Source organism: Ciconia boyciana, chromosome 5, assembly GCF_034638445.1.
Source record: "Ciconia boyciana chromosome 5, ASM3463844v1, whole genome shotgun sequence".
Classification (NCBI taxonomy): domain Eukaryota; kingdom Metazoa; phylum Chordata; class Aves; order Ciconiiformes; family Ciconiidae; genus Ciconia; species Ciconia boyciana.
This window is the reverse complement of record NC_132938.1, coordinates 31308813-31330253: the sequence shown is the minus strand read 5'-3', so window position 1 is coordinate 31330253 and position 21441 is coordinate 31308813. Positions and strand designations below refer to the sequence as shown.

The window sequence follows — 21441 nt, the reverse complement described above, 5'->3', positions numbered from 1 at the left end:
CTAATTACTTTATGTCTTGAAAAATTTTATCATTACACAATAAAACAAAAGATAACAGCCATATTCACAAGTGATTCTGTGATTGTCATTCTATGAAATTGCATACAGAACGTGTATCATTTGGGGCCAAACTGGTACCAACCTTAGCTAGCTTGCAGCAGAGAGAAAGTTTGGCTTTTACTTTTCCGCAGCAGAAAATGTTGGTTATTCCCCTTTTCAAGGACGGAACGCAAAGGGGAATAATGAAACGTACCCCTGCCTTCCCCTCAAACCACTGCACATAATGCAATGCCAAAAATGATGAAAACAGTGATGCAACATTTGAACATAACTGTTACCAAGTCATTTTATGTTCTTAATTTTTAATTATAAATTGGGTGTGTTGGATCTAGAATAACCTTTGGAGACTCGGGTTTACTTAACTCACCTCTGCTCAGTTCCTGGGCAAAAATACCAGTATATGGTAGGGGCTGGGAATCCAGCTGCTACACACTGGAGAACACCATTGCTAAGTATATCCAGAGTGAGAATCTCTGGTTTTGCTGCAATAAACAAAAACAAGAGTCACACATTAGGAGAACACAGAATTTGCATTGCCACTTGCTCTTCACCCCAGCAACTTGTGTGCATCATTGTCTGTGGAATTACTCAGGTGAACAGAGCTTCGCATGTTCAAGGGTGTCCAGGTCTGAATTGGTGTCCTGCAAGTACTGACCATCTGTGAAAATATCAGTTCTTACACTGAATTCTTGGTCTGGCTTTCAGAAGAATACCTGACCTCCACTGAGTATTTGTTTTGATGAAAGATCCTAAGCTAGCAAAGCCCAGAGCTTAAACAACCCAAAGAAGAGTGTGCTTGGAACAACAGTGCAGTTCCCGTTCCTGCACAGCATGACTTTACCCTCCTGTAAAAAGGACAGTTTCTTCACCGTTACAAGCGTACTAAATCTGTCAAACCACATCTCTCTTACATCTGCCCTTTGTATTAAATATTACCACCGCAGCCAGAAAAGGAACTACACTGCAAGGCAACCCGTGCAGACAGAGTCCCCACAGAGGACACACGCCCCTCTAAGATACCACTACCGAAATGCCCAACTGCCTGACTCTCTGAAACGTTGCATGTGGAGGAAGCTTATATTTGGCTGAATGTATTAGCTTTCCAAAGAATAATTAATTATTCCTTTGGTAGTTTAGAAAGCAGTGCAACTAGCCAATGCCTCCCGCCATGTCCTGCACCAGAGCTGGTCCTGTACTCGGTTCGGGAGCTGCTCTTTTGAGCATGGCAGGAAACCAGAGCAATCAGATGAACTTTACAGTCATTAGTCCAATGTCATAGGCTTCAGCCAAGGGCACTGCCAACACAGCAAGATGTTTTTCTTGGAGAAACTTGCATTAGAGGCCTTATTCCCCATAACTACCTTAGCTTCCTTGCAAAATCACCCCAAAAAAAAGTTAATGGGAAAAAAAACAGACTATATTCCAATGATGCTGCTCACCTGACAGGTACAAGTTAAGAGTCCATGATCAGTTAATATAACTTTACAGAAATGTAAGATTAATTTCTAATATCCTAGAAAGTTGTGAAGCCCTATAGACTACCGTAGGAAAACGCAGATTTATTTCAGATAAAATCCACGTACAAAGACTGCACAGAGTTAGTTTTTAATGAATATTCTACTTGCTGATTAAATTAGAGGCAATAAAGCACACGTATATTCTCAATCACATAGCATCTCCTCATGACTCATGTTACAGGAACCGAATGTTCTTTCATTTCTAAATCCGCATGTTGTGTTTTATGCAAACACCAAGAACCAAACATTGTTGCAAAATGTTGAGACGGATTTTCAGCATTACTCATTTGGTGAGGAACTTTTTGGTAGCGCACAGCATCTCACCCAGCCTCAGTGCTCATGGAATACACATAAGCCACATTTCTGAAACTCCTATCAAAATGGTTGGATTGTGAAATTGTCATTAGCTAATTTACTACCCATGTGCAAGCAATTTCTTTAGCTATATTCTATGTTTTAGGCAACATTACAATGCAATGTAACTCCAGAAATGAGAGAAATGAAAAGTCAAGTATAAGAGGAAAATGAACATTAAGCCCCAGAAAAAATATTGTCCCAGATTTGCACTGCATCTAACACTTTGAGTGAGGGAAATGAAAATGCCCATGTTAGTCAGGCTTTTTCTGCTGTAAAAAACTACTGCAATAAAAACCTGTCTGCACAGCCCTAAGTCCACATGGACTCATCCTGCAGCAGCAGAGGGAGACAAGAGGCTGGCAGGGTTAATGCCTCCAGCAGCCCAGCAGTGAGGGTCCAGCCCTGGTGCCATGGGAAGCTGAGCTGCAGCAGCCTTGTGAGAGCAGCTCTACCCTGACGTCCCTGGTGAAGCACTTTGATGTGGCGATTAGCATCATCAGCCTCTCTCCACCAGCACAGAGTGCTCCCAAGCCTCCCCGGCTCAGAGAAATTACGGGATGCGTTTCACTTGCGGCAGCAAAGAGCCCCCCCAGCTCCGTCCCCAAGGGGATGGAGGCGGCTGCCACCACCATCACCCCGGGCTGCGTGTATCACCACCTGCACCCCTTCCTGGCAGCCAGAGCTTCTTCCACGTCCACCAGCATAGGTGCTCCAGGGGATGCTGGAGCAAAGATGGACGGGCTTTGGCAAACAAATGCCAAGCTACCACAGAGCATCTTCTTTAAAAAACATTTTACTGTGCCAGATTTTATGACTTTCACTGCCTAATTACCCCTGGTATCAGACAGGCTCTTAATGACTAGACTTTGCCTACTGTTTTGGCTTTAACCCTTTAAATACTTAACGCTTCATTACATTGCTTGGAGTATATGCATATTGCCTTCCATAATCAGTCATTGGATGTCTTAAACTTCTAATTTCACTATGTTTATTAACCACTTTTATTAATATTGATTCTGTAATGTAGTGAAGAGGATTTATCCCATTTAATAGGAGACCACTCCTATTTTATCTCAATGCTCTGTATAATAATCTTGTGCATTTAATTGCTTTCTATTACTGATTTCTTTTTCTTCATCGTTGACAAAGTAAATGTCTAAAAAGTAACACTTAATAGGTATTGTCTGTCATTGCAGTCAAAGACAGAGGGCTTTCCTCCTGGAGCCACATTTTCTGGATCAGAATGCATCTTTTTATAATATCACGGTGACTCCTCGTTTGTTCACTGTATATTCCAATGACAGGAAAACTGCTCAGCTTGGTCTATAATACCATGTCCAGTTTTCTCTTTGTAGCATGAGCCCCAACTGCATAGGTAGTATTTTGTTGACTATAATTAAGCCCAGGTATTATTTTGCACAGAACTCAGATACTAGTCAGAAGATTCCTCCACTAATTGCTAGATATACTGTACCTTGCCACTCTGGAGATTTCTACAATTTCTTAATTGTAACTCAGTTCAGTATGCTGCTTGTCAAGTTGTAATTTTCTTTTTGGCTCCTAATTTCAGAGCTCCTTCCTTCCTTACTTTATGTCACATTTACTATGACTGACTACATTATTTTTTTTAAGCAATTTAGTATTGTTTCAGATTAGCATATGCAATTACTAAAAGTGTTTAAATCCAAGGCAAGTATTTCTGCACAGGGTTTTTCATGTCTTTCAGCAAATGCTTCAGCATCAATTTTTGTTTATGTGAAGACATTCTCCTGATTATGAATCCTGTTTTACCTGTTTGATTACTTTCTGCTGATTACTCGCCCAAGCAAGACGTGTAAACATCACGAGCTACATCCCAGCAATATAAGCAAAATCCCTGCTGACAACAATGCCAGGTCAGGACGCACCATTAGATCAGGATCTGACCCACCCACACATGACTCATCTTTGGCAGCTATTCTGCTATGTCAAATAATATGGTATATTGTCATGCAGTTTGTGTTTCATACCTAAATGATAAGCATTTTACAAGCCACTGAAAACAGGTTATTTTTCTTAAAAACAAACCCCTAGAAGGATCAATCTATTTCATCTCCTCTTTTCAAAACAAAAAAAATATTTGCAGGACCTTAGTCGAAGTGCCAAAGCAAACTCTTTTTGAGTCAAGTGAGTCAAATCCACCTGCTTCAGCAATGTCTGCGGTCCACCCAGAGCTGCTGTGCATGGCAACCTGGGCTCTGCTGAGACAGCTTAAATATCTTCATTGCATCCCAAGGCTGATCTTACAATACCAGTAGTTGAAGCAAAAGGGGAGAAGACTGAATGCTGCTGGTTGCACAGACAAGCTATTCAGAAGAACTAAGCCATCCGTGCTCCCGCCTGCCTTGGCCATACTGCTTCACCATGCTGTTCTTAGTCTGGTTGCCTAACCGTGACCCACAGGAGCTCTGCACCCAGAACTGACACCTGATGATGACAAAACTGTGGGGTGGTTTATTTTTCAGTTCTTCTGCCCAGACAGCCTGCAGAGCCTGGGAGAGCAGGGAGGCCCATGAACAGTCCCTTGCTCCAAGCACACGTATGATGTCACAAGTCGGAAAACACCATCCAGCCTCATGTCAACTGACAGTTCCACAGGCAATCTGCCATTTCTCCCATTCCTTCCCAGAAATTAAACTTCTGGCTCAACAATTTGCTCCGCTAATCTGTAAAATAGCAGAATTATCCCTTGTGACTGTAACACACACTCATCCATGGTGGCAAAGAACATCAGAGGTCGCCAGTGCCCTTGTCTCAGAAATCATAGCTAGGAAATGGAAAAGGCACAAGAATACAAATTACAACATCCACAGATGAAAGAAGAAATGCCACATTCTGAAAGGAGCCCAAGTGACATTTCTAGACCCAAACCATGGCAATGCTAATAGTGATGCTACACATGTTGACCTTCAGTGATAAATGAGAAGAATTCAGAAATAAATATCTAGGATTTTGTGCATTTGTGCAGGTCTCAACTATCCTCTGCATAAGCCTATGCCCAGAGAAGGATACATTGCTGTGGAAGCATAGCAGCAATGCAGAACTGTATTTGCAGCACATTCACTCACTTTCTATACAGTTCCTCCTGCTGGGCTTGAAGGCATCATTCTCTACCTCGCCTTAGTTTCTCCAGTTTGCCCACAGTCCCCTCCTGGTTTAATTTTCCTTAAGCTTGGCCTTTAGCATCTGCCAATATTTGTTTGCTGAGAGCATGAAATGCTCTAACAGGATGGCTCTGCTAAGAAGGACAGGGTTTCCTGAAGTTTTCATTCACTTCATTTTGAAATTTAGCTCTTGTCTTGAAAAGCTGTTCAGAACTGAGACCGATGCTCTTTTTTTACAAGCATGTCCCAAAGATGACAGCACACATATTTGCAAAGCTATGCAGATTTCTCTAAAACAATGGCGATCTATATTATTATACAGAAGTATTTAGATGCCAAAAGGCACAAGTCAATAATTATCCTAACAAGCTTTCAAACTCTGCATCCAGCTCAAACAAATGAAAGACAATTAATGCCTTAACTTGGCTGCCAAAAATGCCCATTATAATCCCTGTATATCCTGCTCCACCTTAAATTATTGAATATTTATGGTACACACTTATTTTTGAGATCATCTTTCCAGGTGCTACAGTTTTTTTCCTGTATAAACTATCTATCTGCTCTCTGGTAACCTCTGGAATATGTTCGCTAGAAAGGAAGGTCACACTGAATAGTAGGTGGATTTGTGTAAGTACTCTGCACTTTTATATCCTGACATTTAAATAGTCTTCCAGCATGTGCTTCACTTCAGAAAGCCTCTCATATGCTGAACCACACTGTGACATCTTGTGCATACATTATGTTGTATAAAATACAATGACTGTGATAATGAAATATTTCAGACTGTTCACTTGACTTACTTTTCACATAGACATTAAATGTTACAGAGGAGCTGGCATCAGAATTGGACACAAAAAAAGTGTAAATGCCTCCTTCTGTTCCTTTTAATCGGGTAAGGTGAAGTTCACTTGTATAACTGTAAAGAAAAAAAATTAAGCATTACTGATGCTCACAACTTGCGGTGAACAGGCAATTGCTGCACAGAAGCTAAGGAGTGAATTGTTAGCGCGCTGTCTTCTTCTGCAGATGCTGTCCACGCCGACACTCTTATCTTGCATTACAACTGCCTTTGCACTACAGCATCCGAAAGTTTTGCCACTTCTAACACCCCGATGTGTGCCTGGGCGACAGCTCAGCACCAGGCTCGGACCCCGTGCACGCACCACCGCCTGCTCCTTTTCCTCCTGAGGAGGGAACCCAGCCACACAACCCAGGCCACACATGCTAGGTGCCACAGAGGAGAGAACTCAGGAGAGAACAGTGCACAGCAGAGATAAAAGCATAAGCTTTTGTCCAGAGCACTGGGCTCTGCTGTGGTGGTGGAGGGAGTCTCTGCACACAAAGAGCTTTACCTTCTTATTTTTGCTTATTGGGCAGGAATGGCATCTTGTAGGTGAGTCGTGCGTTTGTGGCCCACTGGTGCTCAGATGGTGTGGTTAGCTCAATGCTACTCCAAATCTAGGTTAGCAGACTTTGCACCAGTTACTGTGGTAAGCCACGTGGACTATGAGATCTTTTATAATCACAATTTTCTCACCATCTCCACTTTTGTCTTTCCAGAGCAGACTCTAGTTTACTGTTCCAAAGTGAAATCGATAGCACTTACTTACAATCATTCATATTACCTGTTATTGCCCACAGTCTTGAACTTGACATAATGGTCTGATGAATTCTGTAATGTTTCATTCATGTACATCCAGACTTCTTCCTTCGGTTTTGGATATGCCTCATATTCAACTGTTAAATTTCCATTTTGTCCTGCATTTATATCTATTGTGGTATTCATTGTTGCAAACAAACGGACAAATCCTTTAGCTGATGGCCAAAAGAGGAGAAGAAAAACAATTGCAGGGCCATTTAGAAGATTGTCAGTACTCTAACCACACTTAGACTACTTCAAGATCTAGTGATCAAACATCCAACTGTGGAACAGGAAACCTTATCTACAAAGCAGAACTTGAACCAAAGTTCACCTGCCAAAACCAAGGCCACTAGCTATATATAGCAATGAGGCATAGGACTTAAAGCAGCCTTGAGTGCCTTAACAGAAATAATTCCACCTTCTGGTGACAAATCGCCTCTATTTGCTTTTGGAAAAATGCAAGCATGTGCTTGCTTCTACTCAAGTATTTACATTTTTCCAAAAATCAGAGTCACTAAATGTATGGTACAAAAGAAACACTAAGAAAAAAGCAAGATAAATTGATTATTTATGACAATATACTGGAGTATTTAAGGTTTCTTTGTCAAGTATAATTAAGAACGACATTACAAATGAAGCTATTAAAAACTGTAATTAGAGAAAAACGTGCTAAGTCCACAGGCCTGGATACCAATTGTCTTAAACTAAGGCATTTCTGTTCATCTACTGCTGGGTCTTAATCTTTTATTTGGCAGACACCATTTATCATTGCGCAGTTCCATTCCAAAATATCATGTGGAGCAGCATCCTTACTGCAGTGGTTTTAATTTCATTAATAAACTCATCAGCTTCAGGCTTATTCACTTTGAAAAGACAAATTTTTCAGTCCTATTACACAAATTCATATGGGAATTATCAGTTTGACAGGCAGATTGCAATTACAAGGCAACACATTTACTGAGAGAGCTTGAATTTAGACGAAAGTCAATCTCGGATCCCTGCTTCTTCCCACTTTCTAGTAATCAAACTGCTGTGGCCAGCTGGGCACCTGAGCTCAGGAAAACCAGAGCCAGCGGGGCTTGGTGAAAGCATATGGAGCTGCCAAAGCACTTGACAGATGCTTCAGAGAAGAAAGGATGAAGAAAACTCACAGCAGGCAGGTATGCTCTAAAATGCTCGCCATCATTAGAAAAGAGAAAAGCTTTTAAATCTGGAAACTGAAGATTTTTAGTTCCTTCGCAGAGCTTTTTTCTATTTTCTGCATAAACACAGGATCCTCTATGCAAACTAGATTCAAAATCAGATCCAAGAGTCTGCAAATAAAGTTTTATAATCTATTTTGTGCTAACAGTCCCTGAAACAGTTCTAGAAACTGTTTATGATTAGATAAATCAACTGTTAAAAAAAGTAATTAGGAAATTTACCAAAAATACCCATTATTTCTTGTAAACCTTTTGGCTAATGTTAAAGCTACAGCAATTTAGAAACTGATACAATCCCAGGATCTCTCCAATACATGCCATGCACCACTGCCCAGGACCCTGGCAGCTGGCACAGTTCAGATAAATATAGTCAGTTTGACAATGAATGGTGAAAGGCATCCAGGAGTCAAATTGGAAAGGGTGGGGAGAGAAAGTATCTCGAAAAGGAAAGATTCCAGCTTGTCTCTGGTATTTTTTATTAAATACAAACTTTGCATTTTACTAAATACAAACTTGTCACTTTATTTTCTACTTTTTATAATGCTGCGCTTTCTTTTAGTCCCCAGACCTTCCAAAGTCAATCCTTTTTAAAGCCACATTTGCATATGTAGTAGTCCTAAGAATTTCTGTAGTTAAGAACTTCCCTCCTCTTATAATAAAAGCTTTCATATTGTTCCCCTTGGGTAAAAGATCTTCTTTCATACTTCACACTGTTTCACTCTTTTACATATGAATTTAGTCTCTCCTGTAAAAAACTGAGGAAAACATCACCATCATTATGAGCCCTACCCCCTCGAATAGCGGAGCAAGGTTAAGGGCACTCAAACCTCTGCCACTCTGCTGAAGATCTGACCCGCACAGGTCAAATACGTCTGTCTCCTTTAAGTTACCAGGGAAAGCAAAAAAAGCAATGTTGCAGGAGTATCTGTGCAACAGAAAAACAGATTTGAAAAGGAAAAAGCATCCAAGGCTACACTTCCCTCAGTTACTACACCCTTGAACGGTGAGGAACTGAAACGATTTCAGCTAACTATACAGACTTCTTCAGAATGATCTTATTAAGTATACCAACATGTCCTTAATTGCTTTATCAAATTAGCAGGTTTCAGCAGCTTTAAAATTCAAAAGGCACTGCATGTCACCCAAGTTAATATATAGCGGACTCTAAACGAGTCTGTTATTCAACAAGAGGAGGGAGGGAGTTCACTCACTGTTAAGGGACACGATCCAAAACCTGTGGAAGTGACAGACAGTGGGTTTACCACGGGGGTGAACTCTGGAACAATTTCATGCTGTCTATGCACACTGCAATGTTCCTCACGGCATTATTTTAAATAGAGGTACATATATAGCTGCTACGTAAAAAACACTGACACGCCGATGTCAGCAGAATTTCCTGTGCTTGGAAGGCAGGTATTAAAGATACGCTTTGTGCTTGTGCTGCCAAATTACTTAAGCATAGGGATAGTACCAGGCAAAGGTAAATTACTTGCTTCATTAAGACTGGATTAAATTTAAAATTAAACCAGGAAGGATGAGACAAACCAGAGAGATGGAAACACTGTTGGACAATTGTTCTAACATCACATTCCAATACCATGCAAAGGGTTATAGAAATTAAAGTAGTCATACACACCACAATGCTTCCTCAGCTATTCCATATGGTACCAGTCAGCAATAACCCTTTAACAAAGCCACTTTACTCACTGAGGTTTGGGGGAAAGGAGAGAGGTGGATGGGAAGGCTCCCCAGTGTTCTCACTTTCCACCTCCTGCTCTTAGAAATGTTAAGATTTCTACAAGAACTACTTACCTAGTGCTTTCAAGGTTACTGTGGCATTGGTTTTTCCAAAAGCATTTTCTGCTTGGCATGTGAATTCTCCAGAATCATTAACTCCCACTGAACGGATGTTCAATGTTAATTTCCTTTCGTATCCATAATCACCCAAATTTCTGCTTTTGCTTGTAACAATCTGTCGGTAAAAAACAATTAACATCTAAAACACTGTGTATGCAGCATCTTTCCTAGATAAATTAAAAATAGAAGTAATTATAACTTTGCTATATTAATATTCATAACTTTAAACCGGAATAATAAGCCAGCACGACAAACCTGTCACTAGAATCTCTCCATGCAAAACAAGTGTGTGATCAGCTGTCTTTGGGAGATAACGTCCTCTCCTAAGTCCTATCCCCTCCCCTTATTCTTTATTTTTTTCCTCCTCAAGCTCCACTGTAAGGCAAGAAAGCGTGTGTGGGTGTGGATGTGTGTTCACCTGCTCCAAGAGAGGCCAATGGCAGAGATCAGCCCTAGCCACACAGCTGAAACTCTAATTTCTTCATTTATTTCAATCACATGGAGAAAAGGGTGTTGTGCCCAAGGTCAGACCCAGCTCACCCTGGCAACATTTCTAATGCTGATGAAGGTGAGGAACTGACAGAAGGTTTTATTTGCACTAACAACGCTTCTAGCTGTAGGACTTGATGCAAAATGAACACTGGGTCTTGACTTTCTTAACGCTGAGAAGCTGCAGCCATTGTAAAAAGTCACTGCAACTCTGAAGTGTGGTTCACCACTCAAGTGGTGCCTAAAAATCACTGAACTCTCTAACGGTTGCAATGCTTCCCAGTGAATGACAAGAGAGAATTCGAGGTGCTGGAGCTTCATTTTAAACTGGGTTGCTCTATGCCCCAAGTCCGTGGCATCTCCTCATTGCAGACATACTGCAGAGAGACCTGCTCATGGCATGCTTTGCATGGCATCCTTGCTCTGGAATCCACTCTGCTTCTCGGTCCATAGCAATCCAGATTTATTAATCTTACAGGCAACTGGAAACTTCATTTTCTTTCCAAAGCATTGAGTATATCATGACTCTATGCCTATGTATGCGTGCTGGAACTAAAGAAAAAAATAAATGCTTTGAGGTGTTGACTTTACTTTCTGTGAGAACGCTCGGTGTGGTTGGAAAGACTTATAAATTTACATTGCTTAATCCAAATGCAGACCTGGACTTGTTGTGATTTTCTAGTAGAATGATTTCAACTCTTGGAGGTGCCAAGAGGTTCTAGATAAATTTAATCTTCTCAACGCATTTTTGGTTCCTCCTGAACTATAATAATCACAAATAGCAGTTTGGTTTGTATGGATGTGCTTGCTTATAACAAGTCTCCTAATTTTCAAAAGTGGTGATAACTTCAGTCATACAAGGGAAGTGTTTTGGTTTTTTTTCCTTCAACCTGTTCAGGACAAAATGTAATTCTGCATCTATATAAACATGAATTTTATGTATTCTGTTTCAGTACAAAATTTAATTTGATAGTCAATATTTAAAAGATAGCATCCCATGCTATTTACCAGAAAGGACAGAAAGGTCAAACTTATTTGGTCAAAAATATTTTCCTCATGACTTTTACTCATAAAATGAAAAGTGATAAAGCACAAAAGCTTAAGGGAAGACCCTGATGTCATCACACTGTAACAAAGAAAAGGGGGGGGGAACAATAGAAGAAATGAAGTTCTCAGATGAAGGACTTTTAGTTGACCTTGGCACAGGACCAAAAGCCCCATCTGCATGTCCCATGCCACCTTCATGTCATTTAGACCTCCTCAACCCTTGGAGCTGCGAGGTGGGATTTCTGGAGCAGCGAGCACTTAGTAGGAGCAGCTCTGCCAGAGCCGGCAGATTAGCTAAGCACGGCATACCCAGCCCCAAGGAACGGGTCTCCTGTTCGCTGTCTGCCCAAGGAGATGTGATTTATCCAAACATCACAGCATCACAGAAGCCTTTTTTTCCATACACACGTGGACCACGAATTACGTATTCTGGTCACTACCATTAGCAGTAAAAGATCAGCCAATTAGCATGGGAACATATACGGCAGGAGTTACTAACAGGTCTTTGCAAGGTCTTTTAATTCATTTAAATTTCAGGGTGTACCCAGAAGACCAAGAAGTGTCCTTAAAAACAACCCAGTGCCTGCTGCTCGTTTCAAAGGCAGAGCTGGCCACATGCTGGCTGACCAGGGGAGGGGATCCCTCTGTCCCCGTCTGCAGAATAGCTGCACTGCTGGTAACGAACTCTCCTGGAGCACTTAGCTTGCCAATAATTTAATTTGGTGATGCCAGGCAGTAACTCCATCTATCACTACAGACAGGAGCCAGTTCACTGATTCATTTTTCAGAAGTTTCCCAGTTAGTGAGGCACACCATGTAATTTAAATGAATTAATCATTCCTGCAAATGCTTACTACTATTCCTGTCACATACAATCCCATGCTAATTAGCAGGTATTTTACTGTTAATGATAACGACTAGAATATGCAATTTGCAGTCCATGTGTTGATATTTGCAGTTCCTATTGATTGCAATGTGATGTGTAGGTACTCTGTGCTTCCGTATTTAGGCAGCCCAACAGAGGTCACCTAAACTTCACATTGAAGAGCCTAACTTTAACTTCTGTTTGGGAAGAGAAGCCTGTGTGGCTGCTTTTCCTCGCAGCCTCCGCATGGGCACGGGACAGTTGTTGCTGGCCCCTCACCAGTCTGTGGGATGCAGGACCTTTGGAAATGCAACAAATCCAAACCAATATAGCATCAGGTATCCAAGTACGTGAATGTCTACAGAGAGTTTGTGTACTGTGCTGAGGCATACATGATACAGTTAAAGGAACTCACCCCATTTTTGTGAGAAATCCAACTAGTTTGTACAGTGCTATCCACATCCGTGATTACACATGTAACTTCAAATTCTTCCCCTTCTTTCAGAAGCTCATAGCTTTTGGATAAAGTGATGACGGGAAGAGTTTTGTGAACTGGAAAACAATTTAGAAGTGCATTACTTTTCATTAGTTTCAGAGCTTCCAAGGGGGGATAAAAATCAACAGTCATTAACTTTCCAATAAAATTTCAGGCCTCCGAGAGATATTCAAATTTCTTTAACATATTGCACAGTCGTTCCTTGTTGTCAAGCACATTTCTGCTTCAATCTCCCTTTGAATTACACTTAAAGTTAGATAATACTTGTTAGAGCTTAGCAACTTGCACAAAGAAACTTGAATGATGCTGAACCGTCAATGAGACGATTCATTCTATGACAGCGATTAAAAAGTTGCACTTCGTAACCAAAAACATGGTGAGGATCAGCCACTGAAGCACCGCAGCCTAGAATTAACTGCAACTTTTAATAACAAATTACTACAGCTGACACGAAGTACTGTCCGACAGATCCCTGAAAAGCCCCTGATGGACAGCCTAGGAAGGTATGGCTCAAGGACTTCAGTACACCCACCTCTGAAGGCACCACAACCTCTGCTCACGGTGAGTGTTCACAGAGGTGGCTGGAGCCAAGACCATGGACAAGTTTGTCACCCAAGAGGTAAGTGGTTACAAGCAGCCGTGGGCTAGCTGTACCCCTGTTCTGCTTCGGGGTGTCTTTTGTCAACAGTCAAGTATATTTGAGGACTATGTGTCTCAGCTCTGCAAAACTCTTCATCTCTTCCTCCGTTCTCTCCACAGTTTGTTTTTCTGTTTTCTTCATCCTTTCTTCAAATTCTCCTCATTTATGGGACACCAGTGAACTTCCCACTAGGGCTTTTATGCAGGAAGACTCACTTTCAAACCGTGAATGCAACATATATCAGATAAGGCCTTCCAGACCCTCTTCCTGCCTCTGACACAGGCTTTGTAGTTGTCTTAGGTAAATTATACGAAACTTAGGAAAACGCCATGCTTTTCAGCCATTCATACTTTAACAATAATGTTTTCCTCATGTTCTACAGAAGAGAACAAAGAAACATGTTTGCTCTCTTCAGATATAAAGGCTCACATAAAAATCCCTCCCCGGCATTCAGCAGTACCCAAGAGACAGGAGGAAGCCGGTGCAGAAGGCATGCTGTGTTCTCACCCGCCAGCAACATCTACAGACAACCAAAAAAAAGCCGTAAGGCCATAAAGCCCCTCATTGTTTTGAGAAGAGCTGGACATAAACACTCCCTGTGCTATCGTAGCAGGGCTGGTGTGTGTCTGAGTACGCCTGCACAGCTCCCTGTTTCATGGATGCCTCTTCTGGCTTTCTGCACGAGAAGCTCAAGCCTGGGGGTCTGAGCGCCACGGTTATGATTACAAAAACAATGCCCACCAAAGGGTCTCCAACACACTTAAGTCTTCAACCAAGGAGAAGGTAGGAGTTTTACCTGGTGAACTCCACAAGGATCGAATGCTACAGCACAGTAATTACAACACTGAGGATGACAATGCTGCTTCACTGCTGATGACCTTCAGCAGATGCTTCCACTTAGTGCACGCTTTCTCCCAGATGGAGAACGTGGGCAGAGTGCCCAGGTCCCACAGGCCACCAAGGCTGCCCACCATCAGTGGGCTGCTGGCAAGAATGCCAGGTCAGCACCCTCCCATCTGAAGTCACTGCTGTATCAAGCAAGTACAGACTTTTATCCCGTAAAAAAATGAAATAGTCCAATACTACAACTTGCACTCTCCTATGTCAGAGAAATGTCAGTTATGTCAATCGACTGCTTCCTTTCTTTGGTCATCACTGAAAAAACAATTGAAAAAAACCCTTGTTACAGAACAAACAACAGAGACAGCAAGAACGGACTTGATTTTTGTCATCAAAGGAGAATGCCAGAGATGCCTGTACTGATTAAACTTTTGTTCTCTTCTCATTAATTGAAATTTAGTATTCATTAAAATTCACTATATCAGAGTTTCCAAATCACCAGGAAAAAGACTGCTTCAATTTGCAAACCACACACTTGAGATGGCCTCCGCTGCCCATCCCCTGCCTGACCATCAAGGAACATAGCACTGGGTGGGTCACACAGACCTGGGCAGGTCACACAGCCCCAGCCATGGAGCAAACATCAACGTGTCCCCTCATCACACCGCAGGGCAGCCCTACTTCACCAGCACGAGGGGAGATGGAGATGCTGGTGGTGGCCTGGCCTCAGCTCCTAGCGCCTGGCACAAAACAGGCAGCGGGAGGAAGCACACCAGCCCGCTGGCCCGAGCCGTGCACCCCCTCCTCCAGCAGCCTGGGCAGCACCCCCAGCACGGCATCGCTGGCGGCTGGATGCCTCTGAAAGCACAAAGCCAGCCAACGCAGACCCTACCCTCTCCTTTCAACAGCAAAAAACCCCAACGGGACACCTCGGCCGCGTGAACAGAAACGCACTTGCAGCCAAGAGAAACTCCCGGTGCACAACCTACGCACGTGCACGGACGGGGATGCTCCCTCCCCAGACCTCGCTGCAGCCTCTGCATCGCGCACGCGCCTTAGCGGAGACGCGCTCTCAGCTGCAGCGAGGGGTTACTTCATTCGCAGAGCCTCAGAGCTACACGGAGCATCAACTCATTTACTTGCCCCTGAGGAATGCCAAGCCAGCTCAGTTTGCTGAACCGCTCCCTCCACTTCTCCTGGCTATTTATACAGCGGATTAACGACACACGGGGTAACCCTAGGCTCTGAATTGCCCAGACAAAACCAGTCTGGAAGGTACTGCACACGCAGGTGTCGGGCTTCTCCTCCTTCCCAAACCCACTTAACCACCCAACCCTAGGGCACAAGGGCGCATGAAGGTCAAAGGTAGTCGGGCGTCATCAACAGGTTTGCAGAGCTAAGTGGTGCATCTGGCAGCTCAGCCACAACGCACTCCTCATCTTGATCTGGGCACATGGCTGCTGTTGTGACCATCCTCACTCATGAAGATGGAGACAAACAAGGGCCCTCTGCTGCCCCAAGCTCTGCCTCTCCACTGAATCCCTCTTCTTCAATGCCAGCAATCAGTTCCTCCTGCTGTCACTTGTGGGTATCAGACTTGTGAGTCAGGCACTCAAATCTCCACCTTGCCTGCACAAGCCTGTCCAAACCTCAGGGCACTGCTTTGTCCTCAAAGTTTAACAGCACAACCCACATTCCTTAGAATGGTGAAAAAACACCTGGAAATCACCAGGAACAGAAAATAAAAGTGATCACGGCCAAACCTGCTCAGCACAGTCACAAGCCAAATGCCATGACATCAACTTGTGCCTCCACACAACTTGCCCAGAACAAGCTTTCTAAGCCCACCACCTTCCTCTGAACCACCTGCAGCAGCCACAGGCATCACAGAGCAATCTCCTGGTGCGCAAGCACATCTGGCTTTGAGTAGGAGAAGACTCCAAAAGCCTCCAGAGGAGACCACCTCCTCCAACCTCCCCATGACAAGGTCTGGACACAAGGTGAGGCTTCACAACACTTCCCGTCAGCTCCTGGGAGATAAAGGGGAAAATCAGGTGCTCTACAAGAAGGTGAAAATCCTGTGTTACCTGGCCTCACATTCAGGAAAATGTGCTCTGATATTTTCTCAACTCCATTGTGCTTGGCCAAGCACTGGTAGCAGCCCTTAAATGACCTCTGTACGTTCTTTATAACGATGCCTTTCTGGGGATTGGGAATGAACGTCATATTTTTGGGGAGAGGTTTGCCATCACATTTTCTCAGCGTGAAATTTGAAACATCTGGATCTGTTAGAGGGCACACTAGCAGGATGTCACTGTCTTCTTTTCCATAGATCAGAGAATCAACAAGGAAGAGCACGTTTGGATCTGTGAAGAAACACAAAGACCTGTCAGAGAAGCTGACATTGCACAGGGGACTTCTGATGACCCTAAGTCTGCAACTGGGCACTTATACCAAATAAAGTTTTACATTCAGCCAGTAAAACCGAGTATTACCCAATTCATGTTTACTAAGAGACATTAAATTTTGTCTTAAAAGAGCAGCACAACAGGAGATGTGCAGTAGCATTCAATACCAGACATGCTAAAGAATCATGTGCACTAAAAATAATCTTACTGCTTTTTTATTTGGAGAGGGATTTTTTTTTTTTTGCCTTGTTTAGCTCTAAAACCTCCACCCTCCACCCCCAACAACAGTAAACAGATTTTCACAGACCATTAAAAGTAATTTGCTTTTAGCTAGTGGCAGGGCTGTAAGGTTTCATGCCCACAGGAGGATTTTGAAGAAATTTATGAGCAAATGGAAGCTGAAAAGCACCTAAATTATGGTTTTCACTTCTGTAAAATACATAATCTAAATGAACACACATTGCTACCAGAGGAAGCACCAAACAACTTCTCTCTCTCTCTCCCCTCCCTGAAAGCAGGGGTTATTTTTAGTCTCCTTAGGAAAAACTGGGCATACAAACAGCATATCTGATTGAAAAATCGTCAGGTAATCTTTCACAAGGTAACTTTTCTAAAGCATTTCATCTCGGCCAACCACAGCACACAAACATACCGTACTTTAAACACTTTTACAACCAAAGTTGAAGCCCATGATAGCTGGTGACCTTGAAATGCTAAGAACCTCACCATTAATAGCAAACACAAAAATAAAGGATGGTGTGGTAACAAACACTCTGTAAAAGCTTATTTCAGCTCCCATCTGCCCTCCCTACAGAATTAGAAATGTAGAAACAGAGGGAAAAGTTTTATTTCTTTTTTGCAAGCTGGCTTCATACAACTTGAATGATTAGAGATCAACAAACCATGACTTAACAAGGAAGACTGAGAGAATTTGGTTAAGATGATAGACAATGTGCACTTGGTTTAAGACACGAAGTACCAGGCTGAAAATGAAGCATGGGACATTTACGTAGGCAATTAGGAAATGCTAAGTTGAAGGTTGCTCATCACTGAACAGAGAAGTTACTAGCTGGTTTCTAGCTTAGTGAGGGTGTAGTTTTAACCTCATTTGATACTGCCACCCAAGAAGCCCCCACAAACTAAAAGCTTTGAAGCATCAGTCTAGAACTAGAGGATGGAGACTACTAACAAATGGAAAAGTAAAGCATGCCTGAACAGAACCAAAGTGTGATGTTTTGCACACAGAGATACTTAGAGATATGCTATGAATAGCTGTCACTCCTGAGCTGGAAGAGCACGGACTAGAAGAGCTCATCTAAATGCCCCCACTCACAGAGACTGAACTGATTGGTTTCCTCTCAGTCCACTTTTTCTCCAATATGGACAGAGCCAAGATATCTTCACTATACAGAAAGTATGGCTCCCCAGGAAAAAAAAGACATTTTTGAAAATAGAAGAAAGCAACCTATAGTAGAAGAAAGGAACCTGAAAATAGAAGGAAGTAACCTGTTTCACTAACAGCTGAAATTGCAGGGAAGGCCTTGGCTGGGGTCAGCACAATTGCTGAGGTGCTCCCCTCCCATCTTCCATCCCCCTCTGGAAGGGAGACATCATGTTGAGAAGACATGAAAGGATTTGCTGTAGGGAATCCAGGCACAAACAAGGCTGCTCATGGTCATGTTCTTCCCTTCACAGCTTTCCACCTCAGATACATCGTCAGTAGCACTTGCTTTCTGGGCATACCTCAGGTTTCCAACACAAGATGGGGTGGTGCTTATCATTGCTTGCGTCTGAAAAGACTTGAGATCAAAATCAATAGATTTTTCTCTCTTATGTAGGTGTCTGAACTAGCTTGATCTTCACTAAACTTGCTTAGATAAGGACACAAACTGCTTCTATAGACACAACACAGGCACCTTCTGCCAAAGCAGAAAGGTGAAAGAGGTAAGCACCTACAGTCTGTCAACACTGTGTCATACTTGGTCACAGAAGCATAGAAAATTTGTTTTTAGTAGATCCAGATGGACGTAAGAGATAAACAGCTACCACCATTTTATGTGCCAGTTGGGACTGGGCAGGATTGAGGTTCTTGGTCCTATCCTCTCCTCATTCGCAGTTTTACAAGCAGAAAGCACATGGGGTGCTTGTGGCAACCCCACAAACAGCTGAGTTCATGGTAGCATCTTCAAGGTGATGTAAGATGTCACCAAGCCACAGCCTATTGCAAAATGATGGCCAACCTCACAAACATACTTATTTTACTGCCAGGAACTTGCCAAAGTGAAGCTTGCACATTTTTCACACAATTAAGACAAAGAAATTAACAACATGTTGCATGAAGGCCACACAACTTCTCTGATGCTTTGGTAATCATGCTCAGTGGGAGGGTTGCCTGCTATCCTGAGGTGAAGGAGTCACCCGCGTAATTGAAGGCACAAACATCTCTATGATCACAGTCTGGGATAATTACCATGACCTTCAGGAAAACAGTCATGGTAGATAAAGTCAACGATGTTTGACACATATAGGTAAAATACCTGCCAGATTTCCTTTAGTCATAATCTCAGGAAAACACAGGTCAAGAAAACTCATCCATAGTAGCTGCATGGCTATTTGGACAACTCAGGAGCAGTTAAAGGAACACTCTTTAAATTGTCTGGCCACTATGTCAGATATCTTCCCTTGGGAAAACACTCTTCACTGTGCTGTGCTGGTATCTCCTTGTCTTGGAGAACAACCTTGCCGTAATTCTCAAAGGACTGGCAGGGTTTAGAGGAGGCTCTTTGAGGCAACCCCTCTTGGACAAGGAATGCTGTCTCCAAGAATGTGTATGCTGAAGGACTTTTCTCCATCAACAGGAAAGAAAGAGCACCAGAGCTATGTGAAGGAGAAGCAAACTAACTGTCTTCCTTGGAAAGGAAAAGGGAATGCCAGGCAGGGTAAACTGTCAGTTTGAGGGCAGCTGATGAAGCCAGAGATCAGGAGCCCACAAAAGAAGAGAAGAAATCTGAAGAAAACACTGGACAAAGAAGAAAGGTAATAAAGGATTGGGAAAACGTGTCAGAGCAGAGGCACTTTTTTCCCATCTGAGACATTTCTGATCAGTCACATGGTAGATCAGGAGCTGGAGGCAGAGCAATCATTGGTGCCTGCTGGCTTAAGCCTGAAAGCGCGGACTCGAAAAGCCAAATCCTTTAGCTAACTGCGTCAATAAATCAAGAGCTTGGGGCCAAACCTTACATGACTCCATACTGATGGATAACATGGAATTAAAAAGACATTTCTACATACTGCTTGCTTCCTCACAGTACAACTGACTGATACAACTGATTCAGGTCACTTGACTAGCTTCTAGAAAGAGAGCTCAGGTCTATTTCACCACAAAACAACAGGGATGTAAACAGAAACTCATCCAGAACTTTGCTCTGGTGACAAAGGCCACTGCAAGCAAAGCTGCGAGTGAGTTTTCTTTTTATTGGACAGGAAAGAAGATTTCTTCTATCAGACTGCGTTCTCTCTCTGTACCTCAAATTCATTCCCTCCTCCAGCATTTACTGTCCTATTATTTTGGGAGTGGGAAGGGGGGGGGGGGGGAGCAAAAATAATGCCCTCATAGATATTTACCTTTAACAAAAACATAAAAAGAGGTGACAATACTCCCTTTGCTTTTGCATATGTATCTGCCTATGTCTCTGACTGTTGCATTTTTGGTGTACCACTCTTTCTCATTGGAATTCCTTGCTTTTGCCGATGGGTTCGAGTTCTGGAAATTCCAAGTCACAGGTCCATCCTTGTTGCACTTCAGCCTTAATTCCTCCCCTTTATTCACAACCAGTGAAGATTCTTCATAGGGCAGTGAACCACCTGGAAAAAAAAACCACAAAATACAATGCCTGTCAATACAACGCTCTCTTTTTTTCCGCACCAAAATTGTTATTTATAGTTGTATATGTGCAGTTAATATTTTGGGATTCATTTCTTAAAAATACTAAGCTGGAATGGCACTGTGCAATTCTACAGACACCTTTTTGGCTTGTAAGACCTTTGGCACACAGAGCAAATAACCCCTGCAGATGAAAACTGGCCTTTAAAAAAACATTTGAAACTAGTTTCAGATGCACCAGTTTCTGCAATGGTTTGGCTTTTGAATGGGAACAGACCCAAGCTATTTAAAAATTAGATTCAAGAACATATGAGCCTGATTCTACATGGCAGCACTTTTAATCGTTCTTTGTCATTTACTCAGTATGTTGCCAAGAACTAAAGTTTCCTTGCTCAACAGTTAGCTTTTTTTAACTGCTCTCTCATGTATTCAGAAGCTCCACTCACACTCATAGATTAAAGTGTCCAGTTTAATGAAGGCATCGGTACATCTTTTCCATACTTATTTCTTTAGCTGAAGTGCTAATTTGTCATCCCTTACCTCCAAAAAAATTTTATGCAAAATATTCTTCAAGCTTTCATCCCAATGCTACGAAATTATTTTTACTGAGGTACCAATCTCCTAGTCACCAAAACTGCTCTAAATGACCTCTTAGCTTCTCTTTCACCGAACATGCCATAACACAACTTTTAAAAAGTTCTCAGAAAATAAAGCTGTGTAAAATTAGCACCCTCAATTCACAATTCCCAACTACTTCCCACCTTATACTGCGTACTTGGAGAAAGAAGCACATTCAGGCTTCTCTGGCTCCACTGTTAAGATAAGTCAAGCAGGGGTTTGCCAAGTTAGCACACGCCTGATATGAAAGTCTTAGTGACCCTACAAAATGGAGTTCATAAATGAAAATGCATATAAATTCTCACTACTATGGACCTACGTGAACATCAGAAGAACATACACAAACATTGAGGTGGTCTTGCAGGAGCACACCCTTC

The 21441-nt window shown here is 42.5% G+C and overlaps 1 protein-coding gene across 1 annotated transcript in view; it reads right to left on the bottom strand.

Annotated features, from left to right (window-relative positions):
* The window catches only part of KIT (KIT proto-oncogene, receptor tyrosine kinase), a 55479-nt gene that overhangs the window by 16229 nt on the left and 17809 nt on the right, over positions 1 to 21441 (bottom strand). The window contains exons 2-8 of the mRNA XM_072861986.1: positions 20188 to 20427; positions 16243 to 16521; positions 12595 to 12731; positions 9734 to 9893; positions 6703 to 6892; positions 5878 to 5993; positions 428 to 542 (exon numbers count right to left, since the gene is read on the bottom strand). Of these exons, the coding sequence (XP_072718087.1) occupies positions 428 to 542; positions 5878 to 5993; positions 6703 to 6892; positions 9734 to 9893; positions 12595 to 12731; positions 16243 to 16521; positions 20188 to 20427 (1237 nt within the window). The remainder of the gene's footprint in view (positions 1 to 427; positions 543 to 5877; positions 5994 to 6702; positions 6893 to 9733; positions 9894 to 12594; positions 12732 to 16242; positions 16522 to 20187; positions 20428 to 21441) is intronic.